At 40.5% G+C, this 26,756-nt stretch overlaps 1 protein-coding gene across 1 annotated transcript in view; it reads left to right on the top strand.

Moving 5' to 3' along the window:
* LOC133406042 (choline transporter-like protein 5) overlaps positions 1–26,756 on the top strand; it is a 61,061-nt gene that overhangs the window by 9,382 nt on the left and 24,923 nt on the right. The window contains exons 2-3 of the mRNA XM_061683262.1: positions 16,621–16,669; positions 24,064–24,137. Coding sequence (XP_061539246.1) covers positions 16,621–16,669; positions 24,064–24,137 — 123 coding nt within the window. The remainder of the gene's footprint in view (positions 1–16,620; positions 16,670–24,063; positions 24,138–26,756) is intronic.

Here is a 26,756-nt window from a genome sequence, read left to right as displayed (position 1 = left end):
AATGTTAACGATCAAATTTTTTCTGCACCAAATCGAATCTAGAATTGTATCGCTCCCACACTGAATCGAATCGTATCGAATCGTTCCGCCCATAAAGATATTGTTTTTTAATCGAATCGCTACCTGTGTTTCTAAATATGTATCAAATCTGCCTCATGCCAGAGATTCCCAACACTAACGAAAAAAGTACTGAGTAACTGGTGAGTAACCTGATTTATTTTTTAAATCAGAGTATGCACGTTAAATAAAATAAAAATGAATACAATTTGAATGTGCAAATTCAGATATCGCGGAACAGTATCACTCAATCCAGCATATAATGAATAACATCTTTAAAAAACAAAACAAAGGATAAATAAAATCTCATGTCTATTTTTACCACTGTGCATCACAAAACATGCAGTGTGTGTATTACAGTACCCAGTATATCACAATCACATTCTTTCACCTTCCTTTCTAATGAGACAAGTCAATTAAGGAGGTTAATTGTGCTACAGCGGTGTTCAATGCATCAAGCTCATGGAGTGTTTTGTGGAGTAGAAATAGTAATGGTGCTATCAATGCTGCATGTGTGGCTTTTTTAATCAGCTATTTTAAAATACTCTCAATGAAGCATGTTCCTTTATAGTAGCAAATGTCAATGCAGTTTCCTCATTAATACTTGATTTAAGGTTCCCGTGGTTTGCAATGACTGAAATGAAGATAATATCATAATCATTTAAGAATAGGGTATCAGACGTGACTAGATATTTGTTCCATTCACCAAAAAAAAAAAAAAAAACCTTTGTCTAGTGCAAAGTTAATGAAGACATTTCTCACATGGGCAGGCTTCCCTAAATCTTACATTTTCACAGCGAGCCAACATAGACGCTTAAGATGAAGTCCTGTCACACTACAGTTAGATATTACTGCGATGGAATTTCACTCAAAAAAGTCTTAATGTGACTTATCCTCAAGTAAATCACGAATGCAGAATTGCTCCTGCACATTTTAAAAATCGTAATAATCTTAGAATCTACCCACATGGTCCTATGTTCCAGAACTTTAAAGTGGCTTATTTTGATTGCTCGAGTGATTGCCGACCTCCGACATTATCGCATTTCCAGACATTTTGCCCATAGGTAGCAATAGAAATACATGTTGAGGTAATCCATTCTAGTGTGAAAAAGCCGCGATCATAAAACATTAACTGTAGGTAGTTTTTATACAGTGTTATACAAGTAAATGCACCATTGATAATATTAAAACAACAATAAAACTCAAGCCTTTAGCGACGAATGATGCTGCCATCATGCTAAAGAGATTTTTTTTCCACATTTGTAATTTTCACACAGATGTCAAAAGAGTGTCTTCTCAAAAGGTGAATGGTTAACACTTAAAACATGGACCTCATTGAAAAATTCCTGAACAGTAAACACGATTTTGTGGAGTTACGAAAAAAACCTGAGGATAGTTGAGAATCATTTCAGAAAAATCTGCAAGACTGCAGATCTGCAAGTGCATCGTTGTTATAGCCACAGGAGTTAAAGCTGGGAGAAAAAGTTGTGGCTTTATCATAAGTATTATTAAAAAAAAAGCCAAGGAAAAAGCGAAACACCAGAATTACATTTGATACTTGTTGAGTTGCTGTTACTTTGGATGCATTTTCCTTTTCTTTTCATAAAATTTCAAGTTATGTGACCTCGATGGTATACAACTTGAGAGGTAATCAAGCTTATCAACAGTACAGTACTGACAATTAAATGGCTTAAAGATTATTTGAGTTTGAAAAATGCACCCGAAGTGCGCATGTTCTTAACCCATAAAAATACCATTGTCAAGCAACAACGAGACCTCTGTCATTTGTTAGCTTTTGCTTTTTAACAACCACTCAGCTGAGCAAAAATATCCACGTGGGGAAGACTCTCACTAACTTCATCTACTAATTCCCTAGGCTAAACCTATCTCCTCTCCATCATACCTGCACATCATACTTGCAGTACTTCCTTGACATCACTTGCGACTTTCCTATTACCCAGAGCTTTGGCGCCATCTTGGGGCATTTTAGGGCATTACGGAAAGAGCACAAAAATAAGCAGTGATTCAGCAAATAGGTACGTTTTTCAGCCAATTGCTGAGGATAGGTTCCACACAAAAATATGCAAATAGGTGAATTAGCATCAGTATTTTACTGTGTAGTGTGTACACATAGTTTATTTGAATATATGTGGTTCAATTTACGGACTGGTCAAAACCTGCTAAGCCTCTAACTGGTGGACGGAAGCGAGGCTTCCCACACAAGTAGCCAAGGTCACATGGCAGCAGCAACACTTCAACCCAACAGCACAGAGCAGCAGGCTCGCTGTCAACAACTGACACTTTCAGATGCTAACGCCCCTCTTGGGGGTCGAATCCCAACCCGCATCCCGTTGTATATTAAAGAGGATGTCAGTGAGCTATGAGCATTGACTGGCTTTTTCTTCCCGCTCTCCCTTTAAACCGTACACTGTTAAGAGATGATCCAGTAGGCTTAAAAGAAGCCAGATTGTCGACTACTCCGTCCTCTAAAGCCTGCTTATATTTGAAAAGATCCCAGTGGGATGCTGCTAAGTAAAATTAAAGCACAGATCTGGATGCGGATGTCTTGTCTCAGAAAGGAGACAAGAACTTAAATGTTTGTGCTTTTCTCCAGACGGGATACAATGTGAGCAAGGATATAGAAAGGGCAATTGAGAGCAACGTAAGTGGGGAAAAAAGATGGGATATTATCTTGAAACACCCTTAATGTTAGAGGGAGAGAGAAAAAATGAGCCATCTGGTGCCTCTTAGCTGCAGTATTTGCTTCCGAGATGGAGTCCAACAGGAAGTGCGATAGACTGGTGTGATTATTTTGTATCTGTGTGTGCGAGACAGGCAGAGAGAGAAAGAGACTTCATAAAACCAGTTTATTTATCATCCATCCATATTCCTTACTGCTTATCCTCACGACAGTAGGGCACATAGACATAGACAACCATTCACACCAACGGGCAATTTAAAGTCTTCAGTTAACCTACCATGCATGTCTTGGGGATGTGTTTTTTTCTTTACATTATATTCTGTTTTTTGTCTTCAAATTTTAGTGTGTTTTTCTTTAAACACGTAACAAAAAACGTGGTGCTTATGGGGGGGAGGATAATAGCATTTCCATTCATTTCAATGGGGAAAGTTGATTTCAGATACGAGTGATTTGAGTTACGAGTGTGGTCAATGAACGGATGTCGCTCATAAGTCAAGGCACCACTGTATTTTCATCAGTTTGTTTACACTCTGTGAACACAAGTATTGGGACACTTGGTCATTACACTAACAACATGACTGAAAACAGACAGGAGCTAGCACAGTCTGTGGTTTTCCAAATTAGGGATTTGGTCTTCCAAATTAGCCTTTTGGTTGATAAATTTGATATCTGAGTTGATAATTGACTCTAAGTAACTCAATGTGCTTTACATGATTAAAAGCATTTAAAAATAAAGACAAAAACATATATAATATATATAAGACAGCTTAAAAACATTTACAAACAAAGTGAAATGTACATTGCAAGAAAGATCATTTAAAAGTGGAAATTCTCTAAAATGCTCAATCATAAGCATGGGAAAAAACGTTTTTAACCTGGATTTTAAAACATTGACACTTGTCGCATAGGCTGGCAACATGTTGTAGCGGACAGTAACCACCTTTGAAGAGCAAAGTAGGCAAATTATTGTCTTGAGAGAAAAATACTGTCGTACACAATAACGCTAGACAGCCACACAGGACCGGAACTGGAAACCGGAAATGAATCATTACGTCATTGCACGTCACTTGAAAAAAGGGGCCTTTAAGTAAGCACATGAATATAATAAATACTTACCGTTTAATATAAACTTCATTAGGAATAGTGTATCCAGGAAATACCAAACGAGCATGCAAGACATTTGTCCGCAACTGCGTCTGCCATTAAAACATTAAAATAACAAATATGGAAGCCATAATTGTTTAACAATTACGTTTATATAGCAATGATACTGTTGTGCAATTGAACGGTATGCAGAATTATTTTTATCCTATTAGATAATATGCTGCAATAACTGCTACAATAATGTTCTTAACATAATTTGAAAAATATGGAAAAGACAAATTTCTTTAGGTTGGCAGCTCTGTAGCCATTAATGCAATTTTACTAATAATTGGCGTGGTAATTTTTGTTTGTTTGCTTGTTTTCGGTTTTGGCCAAGAATTTTCATTTTGGTGCATCACTAGTAAAATGTTGAACATTTAAAATGTTATTTATAAACAATGTTTTGACAAAAGTACCCCACCCCCCCACCCCCAAGTGAAAATTTGTATTTTAACTTAAATTGCTGTCAGGAGAAATAAAGAAAATCCCAGCAAAGCAAGGAGCAAAACTTGTTTTGAATAATGTCATTGTCATTTGCTTTTTCTATAAGCGAAGGGAGAAAAATCGATTTGAATAAAAAATCAGATTTTTGCCAGATCGCCCAGCCTTACTTTCAACACAACAAACAAGGTGGGAGAAGTCTTTTTTTCTCTTTTTTTTAAATGTTTATAAGCTGTTTTTTCTTTGTTTTTAAATGCTTTTAATTATGTAAAGCACATTGAGTTACCTTGTGTACGAAATGCGCTATATAAATAAATTTGCTTTGCTTTGCTTACCTTGCCATTGTGTGTCTGCTGATGTGAGTTTGTGTATGTTTTTTTTAGAGGCAATACTGATGTGTGGTGGTCCACTCGAGCACATCACTTCATGTTCCACTCTCTCACTGTCCACTGCTAGTATTTTAGACGAGACTAGACTTCCAGAGGAGAACACAGAAGGCCAAAAGGCATGTTTTTGCTGTTGCTGTCCACAGTGATTTGGCAGAAGTGCTGTCATAAAAAATGAATGGATGTACAGTGCAACATACTTACTTGGACTATGGGTCCATCCTGCTGAACTGCATTATTATTTTGCTGCATTTGAAGCAGAGATGCAAAGATTGATACCAAGAACCAATACTTGATAATGCCATTGCCATCGTCTTGGAATTGTGGTGAAAATGTTCTTTTCATCAAATATTATTTACAACTTTACTTGAACATAGCGTAAGTTTCACTCAAATCTAACACTTTTTAGAGGAGCAATTCGACTCAATTTATATTCTTTAGGTTTCAATTTGATTTGATATTGATTTACTCAAAGTGCTCCAATTTCGATTCAGTAAGAAGTAGAAATACGCAAATCATTAGAAGTACGTTTTGACAGTTTTGAAATTATTTATTTATGATGTCGTATGTCACTGCACAATTTTTAAGCAATAAAACATCCAACCATCCATTTCCCGTACCGCTCTTCCTCACTAGGGTCACCAGCGTGCTGGAGCCTGTCCCAGCTATCTTCGGGCAGGAGGTGGGGTACACCCTGAACTGGTTGCCAGCCAATCACAGGGCACATCTAAACAAACAACCATTCACACTCACATTCGCACGTACGGGCAATTTCCAGTCTTCAATTAACCTATCGTGCATGTTTTGGGGATGTGGGAGGAAACCGGAGTACCCGGAGAAACCCCACACAGGCATGGGGAGAACATGCAAACACCACCCAGGCGAGGCCGGAATTGAACCCAGGTCCTCAGAACATTGAGGCAGATGTGATTTTTTATTTATTTTTTGTCCTGTTCGGCTGTTAAGTCAAGCTAAATGGAGGATCTGTATCCCTTTTTTGCCGGAACAGTTTTACTGTATCACAGTGGAGTAAGCTTCCGCTGTAGTTTCTTAGTATAAGTTTATTGAGAATCAGAGTTGAACAGGAAAACGTTTCTAGAAGGGAGAGAGAAACGAAGACAAAAGACAAAGGACTAATTGTAAACAGGATGCGAAAAGTAAGTCATTACAGCATCTCCAACAATGAAACATTAAATATGAGTGTTGCATGGGGCTGTAGTGCTACACACTGAGGGAAGGACAGGACAAGCTAGAACAGGACAAGGACAGGAGAAGCAGCATGTAGGACAAGGGTCGTGTACCCGGCTGTACAACTGAAGTTTAGGGGGATTCACTATGTACATTATAAAAGTCTATAGGATGAGAGTATGATACACAAGCAATTCGCATATTCATGAGTTATTTGTCGCAATAAGTGAGTGGCCCTACACCCAGAACAGTCCCAGGGGTGTGTGCCTGCGGACACATGCAAGTGAATTGACACTGTTTTACATGCACAAAGACTGACAGAAATGTCCTGTAATTGCTGTGCCCGCACCGCGGAGGCTGAGGTCCCCACTCAATCAATCGAGGGGTTGGATCGGGACCAGGGGTCCACCCGAGAGCACGCCGGTGGACGGGACACGTCCCACACCCATGGCGGTCTGCCAGCCCCACCGAGGCATCCCGACAACGGGCCAGGCAGATGTGTTACCAGTCTTCCACCGTGCCGCAGCAATAAAACAGCTGAGAGAAAAAAAAAATTGGCACATAATTTGTGCATATGGCGTACAAAAGTAAACATGACAGCTCTGTATTGAAAAAGTGCATGTATACTTAAACCGTACTTTACTTAGGTGTAATTTACAGGGTTTTTAAGTATTCCATAATTGTCTTTGTGCCCAGTCATTGGCTGGCGACCAGTTTATGGTGTTCCCCACCTCTCGCCCGGTCAGCTGGGATAGGCTCCAACGCACCTGCGACCCTAGTGAGGAGAAGCAGTACGTAAAATGGATGGTGAGTATCGTGTATGCAGCCTCAGGGTCAGTCTGGTGGCCGTCCAGGCCACCCGAGGTGAGGTGCTTGGCCGGGCAATTCCGGAGGTCGTCCAGGACGCCAAGCACCAGGGTCTTCACAGGGCCATTCAGGCGGACCGCCATGATGCCGAACCCAACAACAACGGAGGGGCCAGGCAACAGGGTTGGGCGGCGGACGCTGGATGAGCCCTGCCGGAGCAGGGTTGGGCGGCGGCCGCTGGACAAGCGCCGCCGGAGCAGGAACGGGAGCCTGGCGCAGCTGCAGAGGAGCTGCAACGGGGCCTGCGGTCGCTTCCACAGCCTGCCACCATTGAGGTTTGGGAGTAGAGGGTACGAGAGGAGCAGAGTGCACAGGGACTCGGCTAGGTGAACTAGGAAAAACGGGTGTTACGGAACGAGGGAACAAAAAAAGGCACAGAACGAGGTGACTTGGGGGCAGGTTTGGATGGATGTGATTTAATTGGAGACATGGAACAATGTGTGGGAACTGGTGAAAAATGAAGTGACTTGGGAACGGGGGGGAGAATTTTTTTTAAAAAAAATTACCATTACTTGGGTGCCTCCGTTGGCCACCACGCGGCGGTCCCGGATACATGGCCAAACGGGTGCCCACAGGGGTTGGAAAAGGGGAGCCGTGACAAAAACTGACTAGGACGGGAAAACTAGGGAAGGAATCGGGGGTATGGGGGAGGGGGGGATAAAAAATAAATAAATAAAATAAATCAAAATCGGTGTCAAAGTCAGAATCTGACAGAAGGTTAATTAAATCGAGGCCATATTCACAATCCGAATCAGACTAAAAAAACTTGGAGGTAAAATGGTAGGGCATGGTGAAAAGTGGGGGACACAAGTGAAAAGGACAGAGATGACGGAACTATAGGGCTTACTGGAGGAGGGTAGGTATGGTTGGCAGGATGAGGGCGCTTGGAGGCAGACTGGTGGCGTGCAGGGTGACGCCATGTTCTTCCCGCTGGGTCCTGAGCTGATTGGTCGACACAAGGTAGAAAGTTGACGAGAATAGGTGGCCACAATAACTAAATGAGCACACGACATGAACAACATGGAACACAGGAAAACATGAAACAAAACTAACCACAACCCAAACCAAAACACAGACCATGACACTTACGTCCATACAAAACTAATCACACGCAAAGCGTCCCCCACTGGCCAGGAGGTTATCGATTCAGAAGATTTGCTGGATCGATATTGAATTGCCGGGGGAAGAATTGCAATGCATTGATGATTCAAGGCATTTCAGTTACAAATACAGTATAACTGTAAGAAGTACAACTGTACAAACAAACAACCACTTACACTCACATTCACACCTACGGGCAATTTAGAGTCTCCAATTCATGCATGTTTTTGGGATGTGGGAGGAAACCGGAGTGCCCGGAGAAAACCCACGCTGGCACGGGGAGAACATGCAAACTCCACACAGGTGGGGCCGCGCATTGAACCCCGGTCCTCAGAACTGTGAGGCTGACGCTCTAACCAGTCGTCCACAGTGCCGCCACGGACCAAACAATGTGTCCAAAAATTTTTTTCATTGTCACTTAAACTGCCATCGACGAAGTGTTAGTTCCAGAATTGGCCGCTGTTGTTTACTGGCGCTGTGGCGCAATATAGGCAGAGACTGGAAAGACACGTGTTTCCGGGTCATTGATGGCCAATATGACTAAATCTAACTAACAGACGTGCCTATGTGGCAGCCATGTTGAACGTGGCAACATTTCCACGTGACTGCCATTGGGTGTCTTCCTTCTTTTATAGTTCTGTAATTGGCCATGATGATGCTGTGAATGTAGTTCCCATTAGCTCACACACCAGAACAGATATCTTTGAGGATTAGTGCTGGGAAAACATAAAAAATGCTCTCTTATGTCACAAGTCATGTACAGCGTCTGCAGTGGGCAACCTCTTTGCCTGTATCGCGCTATGAAAGAGGCCTGTGTTGGACAGTTGAGCCAGAAGCACACTATTGACTGTGTCTAACCATGTTGATGTGAATTCACTTCCATGTCAGACTAGCTTCAAATATGAATTGTACTGGCCATAAAGATTACAGTCAAAAGCTCTAGTGGAGTACATCTTCACCCTCCATGGCCTCAACACCTCACTGCCTTTGACAGCCGCCGTGATTGTTCGACGTTGTGACCAACACCACATCAATCCAGTGAGCAAGCAGAGAGTGGCGTTAACTGCAACACAAGCTGTCCCAGAGTAGCATGCCTGTCAGGCTTCTTTTCCAAATACTGTTGAGTATGCAGTGCTTCATTCAGCCTGACTGTGGCCACTAGTGCGTTTTCTACACTTGCAGACTGCGATTCAGCCTAAAACAGCTGTCATCTAATGCAAAGGCAGCTGGTGGCCTGGCATCAGTGACATTCCCCAGCCTCTTTAACGCTAATTACCAGTATGCTTTTTTCTTGTTTGTTTGCTGAATCATGCAAAAAATTAAAATAAAATAAAATAATGTTGACTATGTTCATTGTGTTGTGGTGGTCCAAGGCAAACCCATTAAACTTTGCACAAATCTGGCTAAAAGTGCTGATTTTATCTTCACTTTAGTCATCAATGCATTTATTTCCTCCTAAAAAAAATTCCTACAATTGGTGTTGATCCATATTAGTATTGTTAGCATTTGGCAGAGGTTTGTCCTATGTTGTTGAAATAAAATATGTACTAGCAAAAGTACACTGTATTAATAATGTCAGCGCCTCTACAGTGCAAAACGTGACATATTTCTAAAAAAAACAACATTTGAGTCTACGTCAGTAATACAGCTTTAGCCCCAACGACCACATTGAACTGAAAATCCCACACGTGGTGGAATTATCAGAAGCAGAAGACCACGTCAAGCTGAAAATACCACTGGTGGTCAAAATATTAGTAGCAACCGACTCCGTTGGGGCAATTAACACCACTGGTGATCGTAAACAGAAGCAGCAAACGCAACAAGCCATAACCACACTACACCAAAGTGCAAGAAGAATAAAGAGACTTACCTTTCAGTGCCACGCGCTTATATAAACTAAGGGGCGGCACCAGGAGGTCACATGACTTTGTTGTAATTCAAATCTTGACCTGCACATGTGCTAGAGGGATCATCTAGTGCTTGTAGCACCGTCTCTGGTGGTCAGGAGGGGTGTCGTAAAAACGTAGTTACAGCCGTAACTTTCGTTGTAGCCCATTATCAGGCAATGGATAATTGACCACAAACGGTGAAGAAACACATGTAGAAAGACTATCACAATACTCAACAGGCATACATTCTTTGTCCTGTAACAAAACGATTAATATTATTGCAGCTGATTGAGTAGTGGTGACTCTTATTCGTTTATCATGACTGTAATAAACAAGCAGCACAATGAATTGAATTGAATCATTAAATCATGATACGCAAACTGTTTACCTCTTTATGTTCGATTTAATCCAGTACAACGAGGGTTGAAAGATTTTAGGAAAAAAATCTAATCGCGATTTTTCTAGGAGATATTGCGATTTTGATTTGATTTAGAATTTTCTTCAAATCAAGCTTCAGTGCAAAATTCACTATATACAGTTACATTTACAAGCATGACAAACAATTACATCATATCATAAAAACATTCAAAGCTATGCTCTAGTAATGCAAGGACACTAAAAAGGCTGTGTAAGGCAGTCCTTTTTCAAGGTTTTTAAATTCGTTCACTAAAACAATAACTTCCACATCAATTTGAGTGCTTGCTGTCATACATGTAATTATGTGTAATACCGAATGTGAAAATATCTTCTTTTAGTCCAGAAATTTTTAAACTTTTGCATTAATGTACAGGTCCATTGTGCATAAATATAAGATTGTATGTAAATAATTTTTTTTTCATAAGTTTGGCTTCAAACAATCGCATCATCATCCATACTCATGCTCATTAGCATAGCCTGCACACGAAGTCCGCTAACCTGTTTTCCCGGTTTGGTCACGTGACGTTCCGCATATAGCGGATGATGTGTTACGATGTATTTATAAAGTACAATATTGGAAAGTGCTATTTTCAGTGACAATTTATTTCTTGTTTTTTGGAGCAACGCATTAATGGCTTTTGCATTCATTTCAATGGGGATAGATGATATGAAATTGAAGTGTTTTGAGTTATGATCGTTGTCACGGAATGACTTAAATCAACATAAAACTCAAATTTTCTTTGGGTTATCCATTTCTGGAATTTTATTTATTTATTGCATCATCTTGGGATACCTCAGAGTTCAATCCTCGAACATGTCTTTTTTGCTCATACTTCATGTTTATATCACATTTAGTTTGAATCTTGTTTTTCCCCCCTGCAACTCAAAAATACCTGATTAATTTCAACCTTGTTTTGAAATATATGAAAAAAAAATGATCTTCTATATAATGTTTCTTTGCTACATCTATTCTGTAATAATGAGATTTCAGCTGGTTCTGCATGCAGAAAAAGCAGGAGTAGGTCAAGAAAGTCTTTGTGGCCCAATTACTGCACACTCATTGGCTTCACTTAAAAATTATGTTAAGGATTCCACTGATTATATTTGCAGTTCCCCTTGGAGCTGTATTCTCTCAAGATTTTTAAACCCTTAACGCAAAACTCTCCACTAAATCCACACGCATCTAATTGCAGCGGAATGTCCCACATTTCAAATGAGGACTTCTGGCATTACATTCTTTATTTCTATTATTAATTAGGGCGTTGAAAAGCTCTTACTTAATTTTCTACCCCAGAAAAGGTTGATGTAAATTTCTCTGATGCGAGTTGGTGATTTATGTAATCATCTCTGGGCAGTGCAAGTATTCACAGCACAATATCGAAGGATGATTTAGCGCAGAAAGTACAGTATACCGAAGTACAAGAACTTTAATTTATAGTCCAAGTGGAATGTTTAAGATGATCTAGAACTAGATCTTTGACCCTCATGTGTCTTGTGGTTGTTGATGACTTGGTGTCACGGACATATATTGTATGCTGCAAAGGTTGCCAGTCATCCCTGGCCCTATAATTCTAAGTATTAAGAAGGTCTTTAAATATCTACTGTTATCCACCGTTACCTTTCCATAAACGGTGATAAAATATCCATCCATCCATTTTCTGTACCGCTTTATTCTCACAAAGGTCGTGCTGGAGCCTATCCCAGCTATCTTCGGGCAGGAGGTGGGGTACACCCTGAACTGGTTGCCAGCCAATCGCAGGGCACATATAAACAAACAACCATACGCGCAAACATTCACACCTACGGGCAATTTAGAATCTTCAATCAACCTACCACGCATGTTTTTGGGATGTGGGAGGAAACCGGAGTGCCCGGAGAAAACCCACGCAGGCATGGGTAGAACATGCAAACTCCACACGGGCGAGGCCGGTATTTGAACCCAGGCCCTCAGAACTGTGAGGCAGATGTGCTAACCAGTTGTTCACCGTTCCACCGGCTATAGAATAGTATATCTAAATATTGATTTTTCACTAAAAGTCAGTCTTTTACAGCTACTTCAGACTGAACTGCACATATATAATTATGTGCACTATTAATTATATTTTGGGGTTCATAATCCTTTATTATTGAAATAAATTTATAGCTCAAAGAGTACAGGGTTATCAGACTAAAGGCTTATGAAGTTGGACATGAATATCATACGCAACTGCTTTCTTTTTACATGCACACCATTATCCGACATCAATCGTGACACACTTACCATTTCAGAAGCAAGACACCCTTGCAGAAAATAGTAAAGGGTGGGACATTTTGCTATAAATTTTCAAGGGGAAAATGTAGCACAATTAAAGTTGGAAGCCAGCAGTTCAAAGTGAAGTCTTAACAAAGGCATAATTTAGTTTATGTTAATATAACTGGGATTATAAATAACATTTTCAATGGTTTTCAAAAGGATGTTTTGTTTCTAAGAACAAATTTATTCTTTGTGTGGCCTTTTTCCCCCTGCTCTCTCAAAACTAATTCAAGGAACAGAGATGACAATTCAAAATGTTTTTTTTTTGTTTTGTTTTGGTTTTTTAATGAATATCTTCTGGCAAAGCCGACTTACAGTATACAAAAAGTTTTAAAAACAAACAAAAACTTAAATGGCAGAAAATATCTCTTGAATGTCTTAATTTAACGTTTCTGATGTCGGAGCCCTAATTTTGAAATGATCGACTCTTTCGTTTAACAAGAGTAGCATCCTCTCTTCCACAATACTTGCACTCTCTAAATGTTGCAGTGAGCACCTGGTCCACTGATATTGTGTCCTTGGCTACGGAATTCATCACTCCACTGAGTTTGTCCCATTTTAGACCTTAAATAAGTGCTATCCTTTCAGTAAAAGGATATCAAGATGGCTTCAAGCTGAAGATTATAGCTGCAAGTACAACAAATAAGTAACATGGAGCACACTGTCCATCCGTCCATCAAGCCCCTCAGACTCTGATGACAAGCTGAAATGGTAATTACAGTTAGGTCTTTTGCCTTTATACAGCAACACAATGGAGGTTTCACAAAAATATGGTATTTATCATTCAGTAATTACAGCCATTCCATGCAAAATACCCCTATTACACAAGTATGTGAGCAACTTAACATAATTGTAAATACAGCAGTGGCGACTGGTCAACAGAAGTTGTTATGGCGCTGCCCCACCAAGCACGGTGGTCACCACATTCATTTTATTGAAGACAGAAAATGTAGTACAAATGTTATTTATAAAGTAAAAATGTTTCAAAATATATGTGTATATATTTTTAGGTGAGCAGGATAAATAGTATATAGTTAATGTTGAGTAAAGCTGTTTCGCTCTTGTCCATCCATCCATCAATTTTCTGAGCCGCTTCTCCTCACTAGTGTCGCGGGAGGGCTGGAGCCCATCCCAGCTATCATCGAAAACAAACAAAGAACCATTCACACTCACATTCACACCTACAGGCAATTTAGAGTCGTCAATTAACCTAGCATCCATGTTTTTGGGATGTGGGAGGAAACCGGAGTGCCCGGAGAAAACCCACGCAGGCACGGAGAGAACATGCAAACTCCACACAGGCGGGGTCGGGGATTGAACCCCGGTCCTCAAAACTGTGAGGGAGATGCTCTAACCAGTCATCCACCGTGCCGCCTGTTTCGCTCTTGTGTTTCGTCTAATTATTGACGCATTTCCGGTCTGGGGCGTCAAATTATTACCTATTAACTCTCGTTAAAAGACCATACAGAATTGACCGGGAAGTCTAAACTAAACTAAAGTCACGGTTTCTTAAAAAACAGAGCAGCATAAATCAACCATAAATATGACAGTTATATCAGGCGCACATTCTACTGCTAACACAAACACAGAAACGACAAGAATGAACGTAATAAGGATGTTAATTCTTTCAATTATTCATCATTGCTTGTCACATTGCATTCTGGGTACCACGTGGCTTGATGTCTTTTATGTTTAACCAAGCAGGAGGGGCCCCATTACTCCCTTGCCGCAGACACCAACTGTGTTCATTCTTGGCTTGCTGATTTGAGCCATTCACCGTCTAAATGATGCGTGATGACACACAGTTACTCTTTGGCTATTAAAATAATATTGTGCACAATGAGTATAGGCAGGATTACCAGGGGAAATAATTAGCAGTTTGACGCTAGCCCACACGGTTTGAGTGACGTTGGAAACACCGCATACTCACGGGCTGCAAACATACACTGTCAGAGCTGGACCTTTGGGTGACTGCTACCATCATGCTCCAGTATCTTGCAGGGTCCAGTGGGATTACTGTGACCCAGATACATAGTTTGCATATTAGCGACTGTTTTTTTTTTGCATACAATGGACCCCCGCTATACTGTATCACGGTTCATTGTTGATCCTGCAGATTTTAAGCAATTGTTTTTATTGGTTTTTACAGTATACAGGCAAGTCTGAATTAAGAGCCTTTAGTGTATTACCACGTTGTGCCGCAACATGCCCCCAGCACTGAGGTCTACCTCAAGAGAAACAGTAATTAACAAGAAGAAGAGAATGTCACTTCAGTGTAATAATACAGCATCAGATTTAGACATTTTAAAGGTCCCATACGTTGGCTATTTAGACCTCCATAGAGTGACTCTCTATCATGGACTTAGTATAAACGTGTCAATTTCATTAAAAAAAACATTAGTTTTGTCATACGAGTGTCCAGAAAATGCCACACTGACAGCTATTGCTGTTTGAACCAGTTTTCTGTCCACTTCCTGTCCTGTCCATATTAAACTAAGACCGCACCCTTTCCTCTGATTGGTTGCCTCCGTGTAGAAGACCCAACCCTCACCACTTGTGAGAGCACACGTGTTGGTTGTGTTAACAGCGATTACTCAGGAACTCTTCATTAGCCTACACACGCTAATAAATAACTATGAACATGTATAGTTTACCATTAGATAAATCAAAAGCGCTCAAACAGAGGAATCCCCCATACCATTATTAATCGTCCTGCACATTTTTTTGTGTAATGTGCTTAGTGCTAACATACCATTAGCATAAATATCATATGGCATATTAGCTGTTACTTTCTGTCCTTTTACTCAAATGAGAAGTTTCAGTACAAAAAATAATGACATAATAAAATTCAGTTGCCTGAGTTACACCCTTTAAGTAGTTCAATACAGTATGTGTATCATCAGAGTAGAAAAAAACTAAAACTTTTTAAAGTTTAAAAGTCACCCTGATGGGCCTTTCAAAAAAACAAACCGAGGTAATTTGCATATAGTGTCGTGCTGAAATCTTTTCTTTTAAGCACAAGTTTAGTCTCAAAGCAAAATGTTGTACTATTTGTGGTATATTTGGTGCCTGTGATAATTCACGATTAATAAAAATTCAAAAGTATGATTAAATGTGTGTGACACACACACACACACACACACACACACACACATACATACACATACATACACACATACATACGCACATTTGGCGCCACGGTGGCCGACTGGTTAGAGTGTCAGCCTCACAGTTCTGAGGACCCGGGTTCAATCCCCGGCCCCGCCTGTGTGGAGTTTGCATGTTCTCCCCGTGCCTGCGTGGGTTTTCTCCGGGCACTCCGGTTTCCTCCCACATACCAAAAACTTGCACGAATTGGAGACTCTAAATTGCCCGTAGGCATGTCTGTGAGTGCAAATGGTTGTTTGTTTGTATGTGCCCTGCGATTGGCTGGCAACCAGTTCAGGGTGTACCCCGCCTCCTGCCCGATGACAGCTGGTATAGGCTCCAGCACGCCCGCTACTCTTGTGAGGATAAGCGGCTCAGAAAATGGATGGATATATATATATATATATATGGTGGCACGGTGGACGACTGGTTAGCAGATCCACCTCACAGTTCTGAGGAGCCGGGTTCAAATGCGGCCTCGCGTGTGTGGAGTTTGCATGCTCTCCCCGTGCCTACGTGGGTTTTCTCCGGGTACTCCGGTTTCCTCCCACATCCCAAAAACATGCACGGTAGGTTAATTGAAGACTCTAAATTGTCCGTAGCTATGAATGTGAGTGCGAATGGTTGTTTATATGTGCCCTGCAATTGGCTGGCAACCAGTTCAGGGTGTACCCTGTGTCCTGCCCGCAGTTAGCTGGGATAGGCTCCAGCATACAGGCAACACTAGTGAGGATAAGCGGTGTAGAAAATGGATGGATGTGTGTGTCGTTTTTGGGTGTTTCCGCTAACAAATTAAACCTACAGAGGGGAAAAACTGTACCTTGGGCGAGTCTTGTCACAACACACTCCCAAATTTTTTCATGCCATTGTTTCCAGTTTACCTGGGGTTAATTGTACAAAATCCTATAAAAGGCATCATCATGTACCAAATATTGTACTTTATTTTGTTCATAAATCTAACCTCACTGTATGTTTTGTTTATCTTTATAGGTGAGGCACGCAAGTATGACCCAAAGTTCAGAGGGCCAATTCATGACAGGTATTGTTTATTCTATACATCATAATTTTTTGATGAACTTCAATTGGGTCAGTTTAAAACAGCATTTGTTTTCCCCAACTACATCTCCGCAAAAGTAGTCACAGGCTTGTGACATGTGTGTGTTGATTTTGACTATTATGTAAGCTTTCTGCCTGCGAGGTGAAAGATTGATCATTTGTCATGCTAGGTTAATACAGATGGAGGTGGAGTGCCGGCGACTCGCTCCGCTCCACCACACAAATCAATGACCATAAGTCAAACTGATGGTGGGAGTTTGTCCAATGACACACATTATGAAGTAGCCACACACACTTAAAAGCACATGCTCACACTAAAAGGATGTAGTCCAGTCAGTATCAGGGTTCGTGTAAGTAGAAGTCCCTCAGAGTGCAGTGAATTGTTCATCCATCAAGCAATTTTCAGGCATACCATCACTACTATACTTAACAGATATAATTAATTAATTAATATATATGCGGTACCTGAGGTTGTTGTAGTCGTCTTTAAAAGTGTGTGAGCTGTAGCAAAACTCCTGTCTTTACAAAGATAACTGGAACTACAGTAGTACCTTGCCTTTACGATTTTAACTTCTTCCGTGGCCAAGCTCATCACATAATTTACTTGAGATACTAAAGATACGAACCATCATCCTTTTTGATATTTTGCTTTGACTTGCAAGCGGAAATTTGAGATATGAGCGATGTATATTGGCAGTGAACTCGACTCAACGTACTTCCCCACAAGTCAGATTGGCAGATAGTGAACAATTCTGTAAAAAAAAAAAAAAAAAAAAAAAAAAGGATGCTTCAAGCAGTTTATTGTTACTCCGAGTTTAAGTTTACTGTTGAACTCAATATAAAACAAAGATAATTGCACGTTATGTATTTAAAACAACCTCACGGCGTTTCCATAGTCTGTTGGTTTAGCGTAATGCTAACAAACATTGCAGAATGCCACAGATGGGCTAGCAAAGAGCATCAGTGTCACGGTTTTATAACCCTTTAAGTATCAGGTATTTGAACACAAATGTGGAGTAGCACAGGTAGGCAGATGATATAATACGACATATAGGCATATACAGTATTCTTTATCCTTTGTGAAAATAATAATAATAATGATACTACTAAATGATATTAAAAATTATATCACTACTACTATAATACTACTGCAGCTTACTAAGTCAGACCTCCTGTGTGTTTCTATAGCTGGGTTTACATGGAGACTTTTTTGTCATTCCGATTTAAATCATTCTGATTGAAGATCTCTGGTCAGCTGTTTACATGTGTCATGATCTATTCCAATTGGGTGTATACACGTGCACTACTTTTAATCAGAACAGCCGTGTGACATCCGTACTTCGTCGTGAACGTCACGTCATTTATCAAGATGGGGGTCTGTCGTCTATTCAGCACAGTAGTTGAGATTGTTTTTATACATTTATTTAAAAAAAAACGCTTAATATAAACAACTTATAAGTATCCTAAAACAAGATCTCTGTCACATATGAACTCTGTCTGGAGCCGCCATATTTACACGGTGTGTTTACGTTGCGACGAAGCACGCGCACACAGAGCTTTTTCCGGCTTTTTTCCGAATATACTTGGCGAAAATTTACTTCTGATCGATTTGGCAAAAGGAATATTCCACCCCTGTGAAACCGAATGAAATTCCATTCGGATTTGGCCTGCATATTCCGATTGAGGTGTTTATATGGAGCATTTTCATTCGGTTTGAGTTTCTAAACCGATTATAATCGGAGTAGAAGGCTCAATGTAAACCAGACTTATGTCTGTATTGTACTGCCCCCAATGTGCTCAACTTCATCCACGTGTGTATTGGAGTCCATGAGAAAATCTAAAAGATGTCAGGTTGAATACACAGTGGTCGCTTTCTCTTTGTCAAGGCTACCTTTTTCTTTACAGTTCTTGTTGTGGATCTCATTATCTAGTGCAGGTGGACTTAATGAATTGGCTGATGGATGCTGAGCGATTCCAGTGGCACAATGCAGAAGGATTTTTTTCATTGAAGCACTAGCACACCTCACCGAGGGTCTCCACAGGCTTTTGTGGGTTGTTTGTTTGATGATTTAGTCATTTTCAGAAGTAATGCAGGATCTTATCTTGCTTCACTTCAGTGTCTGCAGGCTTCTAAAGGGTGTTTTGGCTTTCAACCCTCCTGTCTTTTTACTCCCTCTTCTGCAGCACATGTCTCTTCTCCATCAGGGTAAAGGCACCACACATACTTTGATGTTTCTTTGGCTGAGAGGCTTTCTCCTAATGAGAACATTGAGATAACATACTGTTTGCCTTGTTTTCACACACTCTCCCATGTTAGCCTGTAACGTTGCAGTATAGAAACCGGAAATTGCGATACTCCAAGACACGAATCTGTGACCTTTAAAATGGCAGAACTGCGACACAGCCCTTCTAACTTTGTTTGTACCAGCAATTAAGAGGCCTGATTTATCCAAGTGTGCATAGAACAGGTTGTAATTTTGTTTGTAGGACTGAAATTTAGAATGTGTGTAAGCACAAAAAAAAAATAATCCATATTTATCACACGTGCAGACACCTGACGGACACACTCTAGTCAGTAATGTGTGTTGATAAATCACACCTGTTCTAAACTGCAACGCTAATGCACGTTTAGCCTCATTTGCATTGAGAAACGCCTCCAGTTGACCATATATGGTAGCAGCAATCAATCCCTTTATGAATGCACGGATGGACTACTTCTCACTCCGAAGACATGGCAGAGAGGGCGGAGAAAAGGAATATGTCAGATACCGACATTGAGGTACTGGTCTGTGGAGTGTAAACAAACCAAAAAACAGTATGCAGGTGTTAGCAACAAAATAAAACAATATGACGTGGGTGAATTTAACCACTGCTGTTAAGTCTGTTGGATCAATGAAAAGACCAGTCTTGGAAATAAAAAATAATTGCAAGCATAATTGGGGACACGTCACTGTACGTGCAGCCAGCTTTCCTCAACAGCTCCCATGGAGGTGAACACGCAAAGAACTATCCTGTAGAATGAATGAATGAATGAGTTGTGCTTTCCTCCAGGCGTTGTGGATCGCACATTATTTGAAAAAAAAATCACCAAAAATCACAGGGATGACATGAGCTGGATGTGCATTCGGTTGGCTTTGGTAACCCTCTTAGTGCATTCTAGCTGTAGTTTCACTGTTCTACCACAAGGTTTCGTGTACGTAAATTAACACACATCCCCACGCACAAATCCACCTGAATAAATCCCATGCTTTGTGTGGGAATTTTCATACACACGCTTTACACACACTTCTGTGACTGTACGCATGCTTGTATGAGGCCCCAGAGACAGCAGTATGAGCTCAGAGTGCTACAAAACATAATATTAGTAGTAGTAGTATACATAAGTATTATTTTAAGTTCATTAAAAATAAAAAGCCTAGATTGAAAGCAAATTTATTCAGCAAGCCTACTGACTTGACTTGGCACGGGGAGAACATGCAAACTCCACACAGGCGAGGCCAAATTTGAACCCGGGTCCGCAGAACTGTGAGGCAGACGTGCTAACCAGTTTTCCACCGTGCCGTGGCCGAAGTTTTTGCGTCAACCAATTTCCGTGGTCGACTTAGCCGAGTTAGCCGATTTTCTTTCGCAGCCCTAAACCTGTTATTCACTTTTAATCTGTAGGAATTAAGACAAAAATGAATTAGCAGACATTGGCCTGCCTTCCTGAGATCAGAGAACAAAGCAAAATTATTTTCACTCTCATTTTGTCAGCTTCCCCGCATCACTCACACTCACATGCTGTGACTTTGTATTAGCCTCCGCGCGCGCTGCTGTGTTTGCACTTTGTCTTAATAATGCACGCGTGACCATATAGCAGGGAGTTGATAAGTAACTTTCTCATTACTGTAGAGGAGGAGCAAGGTCAGCTCGCTGTCAGCTGCCACCTCAGATATCGGCCGTCTTAATCACCGATGATGCTCGCCCAAGTGATCATTACTGTACACTATACGAGCTATAAAGAATGAGAGGGAGGATTCAAAGAGGAGGGTGGCAGCGGTCGCCATGGCAACCCGAGCAGCACTTCCCCTTGTTTTTTTTCCGATTGACTAGGAAACGCTAACACCGTTGTCTGCCGTTTTTTGAACAACCGCCTTTGGCTCGCCACGTGACAGGGCTGTTGTTGTCTTCACTGTCACTTTCAAATGGGGGCTGTCTTCCCCAGGCAAACGTGCTCCCATTTTCATTGGCTTTGTGTCTTCTTTGTCTCCAAAAAAAAAAAACCCACACACATCTATTGTGGAACATTCACATACTTTACATGATAGTCAATTTGTATCTCTTTTAAAGGTGCACATTTAGATTTAGCAGGTGAGAGAGTTGGTACTCTTCAAAGAGAGACAAAGGATTGTGCTCCGTTCAGCAGTCTTCCTTTGCAGCATTGATTAAAGCACAGATTGGAAATTAGATCATAAATTCTGAATACAACTTCTAGGATAATTTGCTTGTTATGTCTGAAGTTACAATGATTGCCCCATAATTTATAGGGTACAGGAGCATTATTTGAGTAGTACCTTTGCCTTCGTTTAGGTCAAATAAAATGTATCGATGTAGCATTATCCATGATTTCAGACAATAGTCAAAGTATGAAAACCATGTGCATGCACGACAATAATACTCTAAATAGAAAAGATGCGAGTACAAAGCAGGTTAACCTATTTTTTAAAAAATCTTTATTGAACATACACAAAAAACAGGCAGCACGGTGATCGACTGGTTCGAGCGTCTGCCTCACAGTTCTGAGGACCGGGGTTCAATCCCCGGCCCCGCCTGTGTGGGGTTTGCATGTTCTCCCCGTGCTTGTGTGGGTTTTCTCCGGGCACTCCGGTTTCCTCCCACATCCCAAAAACATGCATGGTAGGTTGATTGACAACTCAAAATTGCCCGTAGGTGTGACTGTGAGTGCGAATGGTTGTTTGTTTGTATGTGCCCTGCGATTAGCTGGCAACCAGTTCAGGGTGTACCCCGCCTCCTGCCCGATGATAGCTGGGATAGGCTCCAGCACGCCCGCGACCCTAGTGAGGAGAAGCGGATCAGAGCACCATAAGACAGTCTACTGAGAAAATGGCAAACAAAACAAAACAAAAAAAGCAACAATAAACAAGAAATGTACATGTTCAAAAGGAGTAGGAATGAGTAAAGATTAGAAATTCAAATGTAATTTTAAAAGGTTTTGAAGTAAATGCACTTGTCTATATTTGCATTTTTCAACTGCAATTTTGAGCATATGAGGCTCACCACATACGGAATGATCCGGCCTAATCTGACTGAAGTGCCAGAGCCATCAGTGTTTGGATGGACTTAAACACAACTGTTGCAGTATTTACATTACATCTATAGGGCATTTGTTTAGAACTGTAAAATAATGCAATTATCGTGACATTATTTGACAGGAAATATTTGGGGAGAGTTGTATGTCTGCATCTGTGTATGTAATCAGTTATCAGAGTCATAAGTGATGTAAATAATATACTGTATATCATATATGCTAGCTAGACAATTAAGGTGAACAAATGTAAACATACATGTATACATCAGCACTACGATGCAGTTTGCGATAATAAAACATCATAAAACCTTTTTAACTGTGCAGGTAATGTTTTAACGAACATTTTAACATTTTTAATTATCTGTTCTTCTTTTATCTATATTGGCGTTACAGGTTCCAATTTTTGGTTTTTGGGTTTCCGTTAAATGTTTCTGCTTTGTCAACACAAACAATGGAAAGAAAATGCAAAACATTGCTGTTGAATTAATTCTATAGATGCTCGCAGAGTGTAAGTCTCCTTTATGTCTTGCATGATGGTGAACTTTATTTGTATGGACGTTTGACCTCAGTGACTCAAGAGGTTCCACTGTATTTTCTCACTAACAAGCCAGGAAGAGTTGGTGGAGATGTGTGTCCCGATTGACATTGTGTTGCAGATGTTGTTAAGGAGGGCTACGCTCATGTCCATTATGTGCTACAAGTGTTCACAGTGCACTGGACTTGGCTTTCATCAAGGCTTCCGTGCTCACTTGTTTCTCTTTTTGAGGAGGACTTTGAGGAGGCTGGACTGACAGCTTCTCCCTTGCTGTAAAGGAGCTTGTTATGGAGGAGGATAGTGGAGAGCTCGCTTTTAAGACTATTGTGGAGTCGAGACAAAGTCGGGCTTCAAATAGATGTGCCCGTGGGACAGTTCACCCCTGAAGGGGATTTTTTTCCCCTTCTTTTCCGAGTCCCAGAAAGTCCATAAAGTGGCAGCAGCAGTTCTCACTTCTCAAAACATATTGTATGGGTGTCTCAGTGCAAAGTACTGCAATCAGGCTGCACAATATTTGAAAAAAATGACATTGCATTTTTTTTTTTTTAAACCTCCGATATATATTGCGATGTGAAATAATAAAAGATAAGTTGGTAAAGTTCATTTTCTACATGAACTACACTATACTGTACTATTTTATCAGGCTTGGACACTTGAAAAATGGTTTTGGGATGATGACTTTAGACAGGCGTTCGATTTTGTGACATATTAAAGGCTTTTTGTACGGTCATGAGGGCTCGGCTGACCGAGATTTTTATGAGCACGGCTTGGGGACTCCGATAAGCAAGGCTAGACTTTGAAATGCACAGATGGTCATCGTAAAGTGTTCGTACTCTTAATCAATGACCGGGTAATAAATTAGCAATTTTTTTAGCATATTAAACTCGCTATTGAACATGATTTTGGGGTGCTATAGCTGTTGTGTTCATGTGAGAGAGTGCAGTGGTATATGATTGCTTGGCTTGAGCGAGTGACAAGGAGTCTAGCGGCCACCCTCATGGTTATCATTTTAATCAATGACAACCTAATGAATTTGTGATTTTTCAACATATTAAATTAGCGAGTGAACATATTATGATGCGAATCCGCTTATTTCGAACCTTGCAGTAACATTGCATACGTCCAGTAATGGTGGCTATGTGACTAGGGCCTCTTCCACTGCAGGAACCTTTCCAGGAACTTCCCTATCTACCTAGTTTGAGTTCCCCCTTTGTTTCTACCCAAAAAAAAGATGACCATGTTACTAAATGTTCCTCAAGGATGAACAGAAAAAAGTGCGTGAACCGAAATTTTCTTTGAAAATTTTGTTGTGAACCTGAATTGTTTGTCCACCAGGTTGTTCCTAAATGAGTTATTCGATTGTGTTTGTGTTTATTTCACTCTGGCTAAATCCCTGTGCTAAATGGGTTTACTCTTCTTATTGATTTGGAGAAAGGCATCACAATATAAGCCACATATTAATTATTATTTTCCTCTCTCCATCTTAATGTTCCACGTTTATGATCCTCTTCCCACACTTTTTTTATCTTTGCAGGGGCCGCACGGATGTGATCTGTTGTGTTATTTTTGCCATCGTCATCGTCGGCTACATCATACTGGGCACTGTGGGTGAGTGTGACGCAATGCCGCTGATTACATCACACGTTTCGTAATCGCACACAAATACGCTCATATGTGCATTCAGTTTGGGGAAAAAAAAAAATGATTTCATCAATAGCTGAAACCCCGATGTCAGGAGCGTAAGTGAACATAGTGTGAGATTCAATTCCCCACAACTTCTCTCCACTGGGCATTGCTTGCACAAACATGGCTGATGGCTTGTTCGCTGCTCAGACAAAGGATTTGTAATCCCTGTGAAGCCAATTTTAGTTTCAGTGATTATTTTTCCAGTCAAATCAAGAACCCTATCAATGTTGAATGATACAGTGATTCACCATTCATGAATTCACCTGCTCATATATTTTTTTTCTGTGGAAACTTTCCCCAGTTACTGTATCTGCTGAAAAACTCAGAGTCACGATTTTGTGCTTTTACTGAAACAGCCTTCAGTGCCACATAATGGCGCCAAATCTATTAGGAAAGTAGTGTCAAGGAAGCATGTTGAAGTGGTAGATCTCAACTGAGTGACAAACTTTGTAAGTTGCGGAGGAGCTAAGTTTAGCCTGGGTTGTTTGGGGCAAAAATTATGGTTATTAAATATCTGTAAGATCTTTATTTTTAAGGGTAGTGTTTTGAAATTACGTTAAACTGCTTATGAATTAACTTTTGTTTTTTTTTTTGGGGGGGGGGGGGGGGGGGGGTCAATTGCTGCCGTAGTTTTTGCTATTCTTAGCAGGAAAAATATGTCTGGCCCAAAATAGGGTAGCTTTGGTCGCAGATTCAAATCACAGCGCGTTACTTTTAATTCCACTACCAGTTGAACTAGTCCGCCAATCCTCTTTAAACTTTCTGGGATAATTTATGTCGAAGCAAGAACCCAATACATAATACAAAAAATTATTTAATTTGCCAACGAATTGCATCGGTGTCACACACTTTAGACCCACTTTAATTTCCTTACTAAGCTAGATAAAGTGGTGGCAGGCCGGATTTGGCCCCCGGCCCTTGAATTTAACACCTTAGCTTTTTTTTAACACAAACAGTAGGTGGCCAAAACATGTCAGACAGAAAACAAAACAATACTCACAGACATATGTTCTTTATCCTCTGTGAAGAACGACTCAATATTACAGCGGCCTCCTGAGGAGCTGAGAGCTTACTTTTCTGCAGTTTTCAAACAATGTACAATATCTTTGGCTGAGGTGCTTTGTGTGAGGGGTTTGTACTGATTGTCTGACTCTTATAAAATGGGAGAAGATGCAGAAGGACTTCCAGAATAAAAACAAAGCGTGCATCATCAGGGTGTCAAGGCTACTTGTGGGAAGTACGGGGGTGTTGATAAACCTGGCTACCCCAGAGGATGAGTTATTCTTTTAATAAACAGCATGGCTCTCTTGTATCACTCACTCTGCGTTGTGCCCTCATTTACGTCCTCGTCTCGAGGTCATTAATTGTGAAAGGATTCATGCAATATACAAAAGTAATGCAATCTCGTGCAATCTTAGTTTTTTTTATTGGGGATTGGGGAAGCTGGGGCAGCATCGGTGTAACATTATTTTTAGAAAAATAAAGCCTTTAAAATGAAAACATGTAACAGTATACTGTAATAACATATTCAATTCACTTTCTTTGGCCCCATTGTGGTTTATTTGGCAGTCACACTCAAAACTATTTTATCCTTGTTTCCTGAGTGTGACTGTTAAACCAAGCCCAAGATAGTGTGGTAGAACTGTGTTCTTATACTGCATCATGTTTATTTGAAGGTCTGACATGGCAGTATGAGTTATGTTCATGTTGCCTGAGTGTTGCAGATCAGACCTGGAGGGTTATTGCCTTGAGTTGTTGATAAAAGCTTGCATTATAGAATATGCTTTGTCGTCTGTTGAACCCTTTATACGCAACTTAGGAAATACTTCGGATGAACGTGCACCGATTCCGGGAAAAGAATGTCCGAGTCATGCCTTTTTATGTACAAAAACTGAGATGCCACTATAATACAAAAGATCAACAATGTCACTTGCGCAGATAACAATCCTACAACTATGTACATCAGATCCACTTAAATCGAATAGCCATTCTTCTTAAAAGTATAATCAAAATGTAAGAAGCTTTCCTCAAGTATGACAACCACAACAATAAACATCTTTATTAAGCCCTGCCCCCGAGCTTCATGCCTCCCCACCTGTGCATAATGAAGTGATTGAAAATTGGGGTCGATCACGTGATTTTAGATGATTGAGATTGGGTGAAAAAGATCGGTTTTATTTATTTTTTGACATTTTAAAGGTTACCAAGTGAGAAAACAATCCAAAGGTACAAAGATCTTTCCAAATGTAACAGTAATACGTTTGTTTTAGGGTTACTACCAGAGACACACACGGCGTGTGTGTGTGTGTGTGTGTGTGTGTATGTGTGTGTGTGTGTGTTTGTGTATGTTTTTGTATTTGTGTCACGCACACACAATCTGCCCTTTGCAACACAGCGCGTTGTTGGCAGCGTTTTTGTCGGCAAAACTATTTTGGATTAAGAAAGAAAGATGCTGAAGAGAAAAAAAATAAAAATAAAAAAAGACAGAAAGATGTTTTAGGGCAAGCTGAAAAGATACTTTTAAAAAAGTCTGCAAAGCCG

The sequence above is a fragment of the Phycodurus eques genome, chromosome 8, assembly GCF_024500275.1.
Source record: "Phycodurus eques isolate BA_2022a chromosome 8, UOR_Pequ_1.1, whole genome shotgun sequence".
Taxonomy (NCBI): Eukaryota; Metazoa; Chordata; class Actinopteri; order Syngnathiformes; family Syngnathidae; genus Phycodurus; species Phycodurus eques.
The sequence above is the reverse complement of the archived record's forward strand: the minus strand, read 5'-3'. Positions and strand labels throughout refer to the sequence as shown.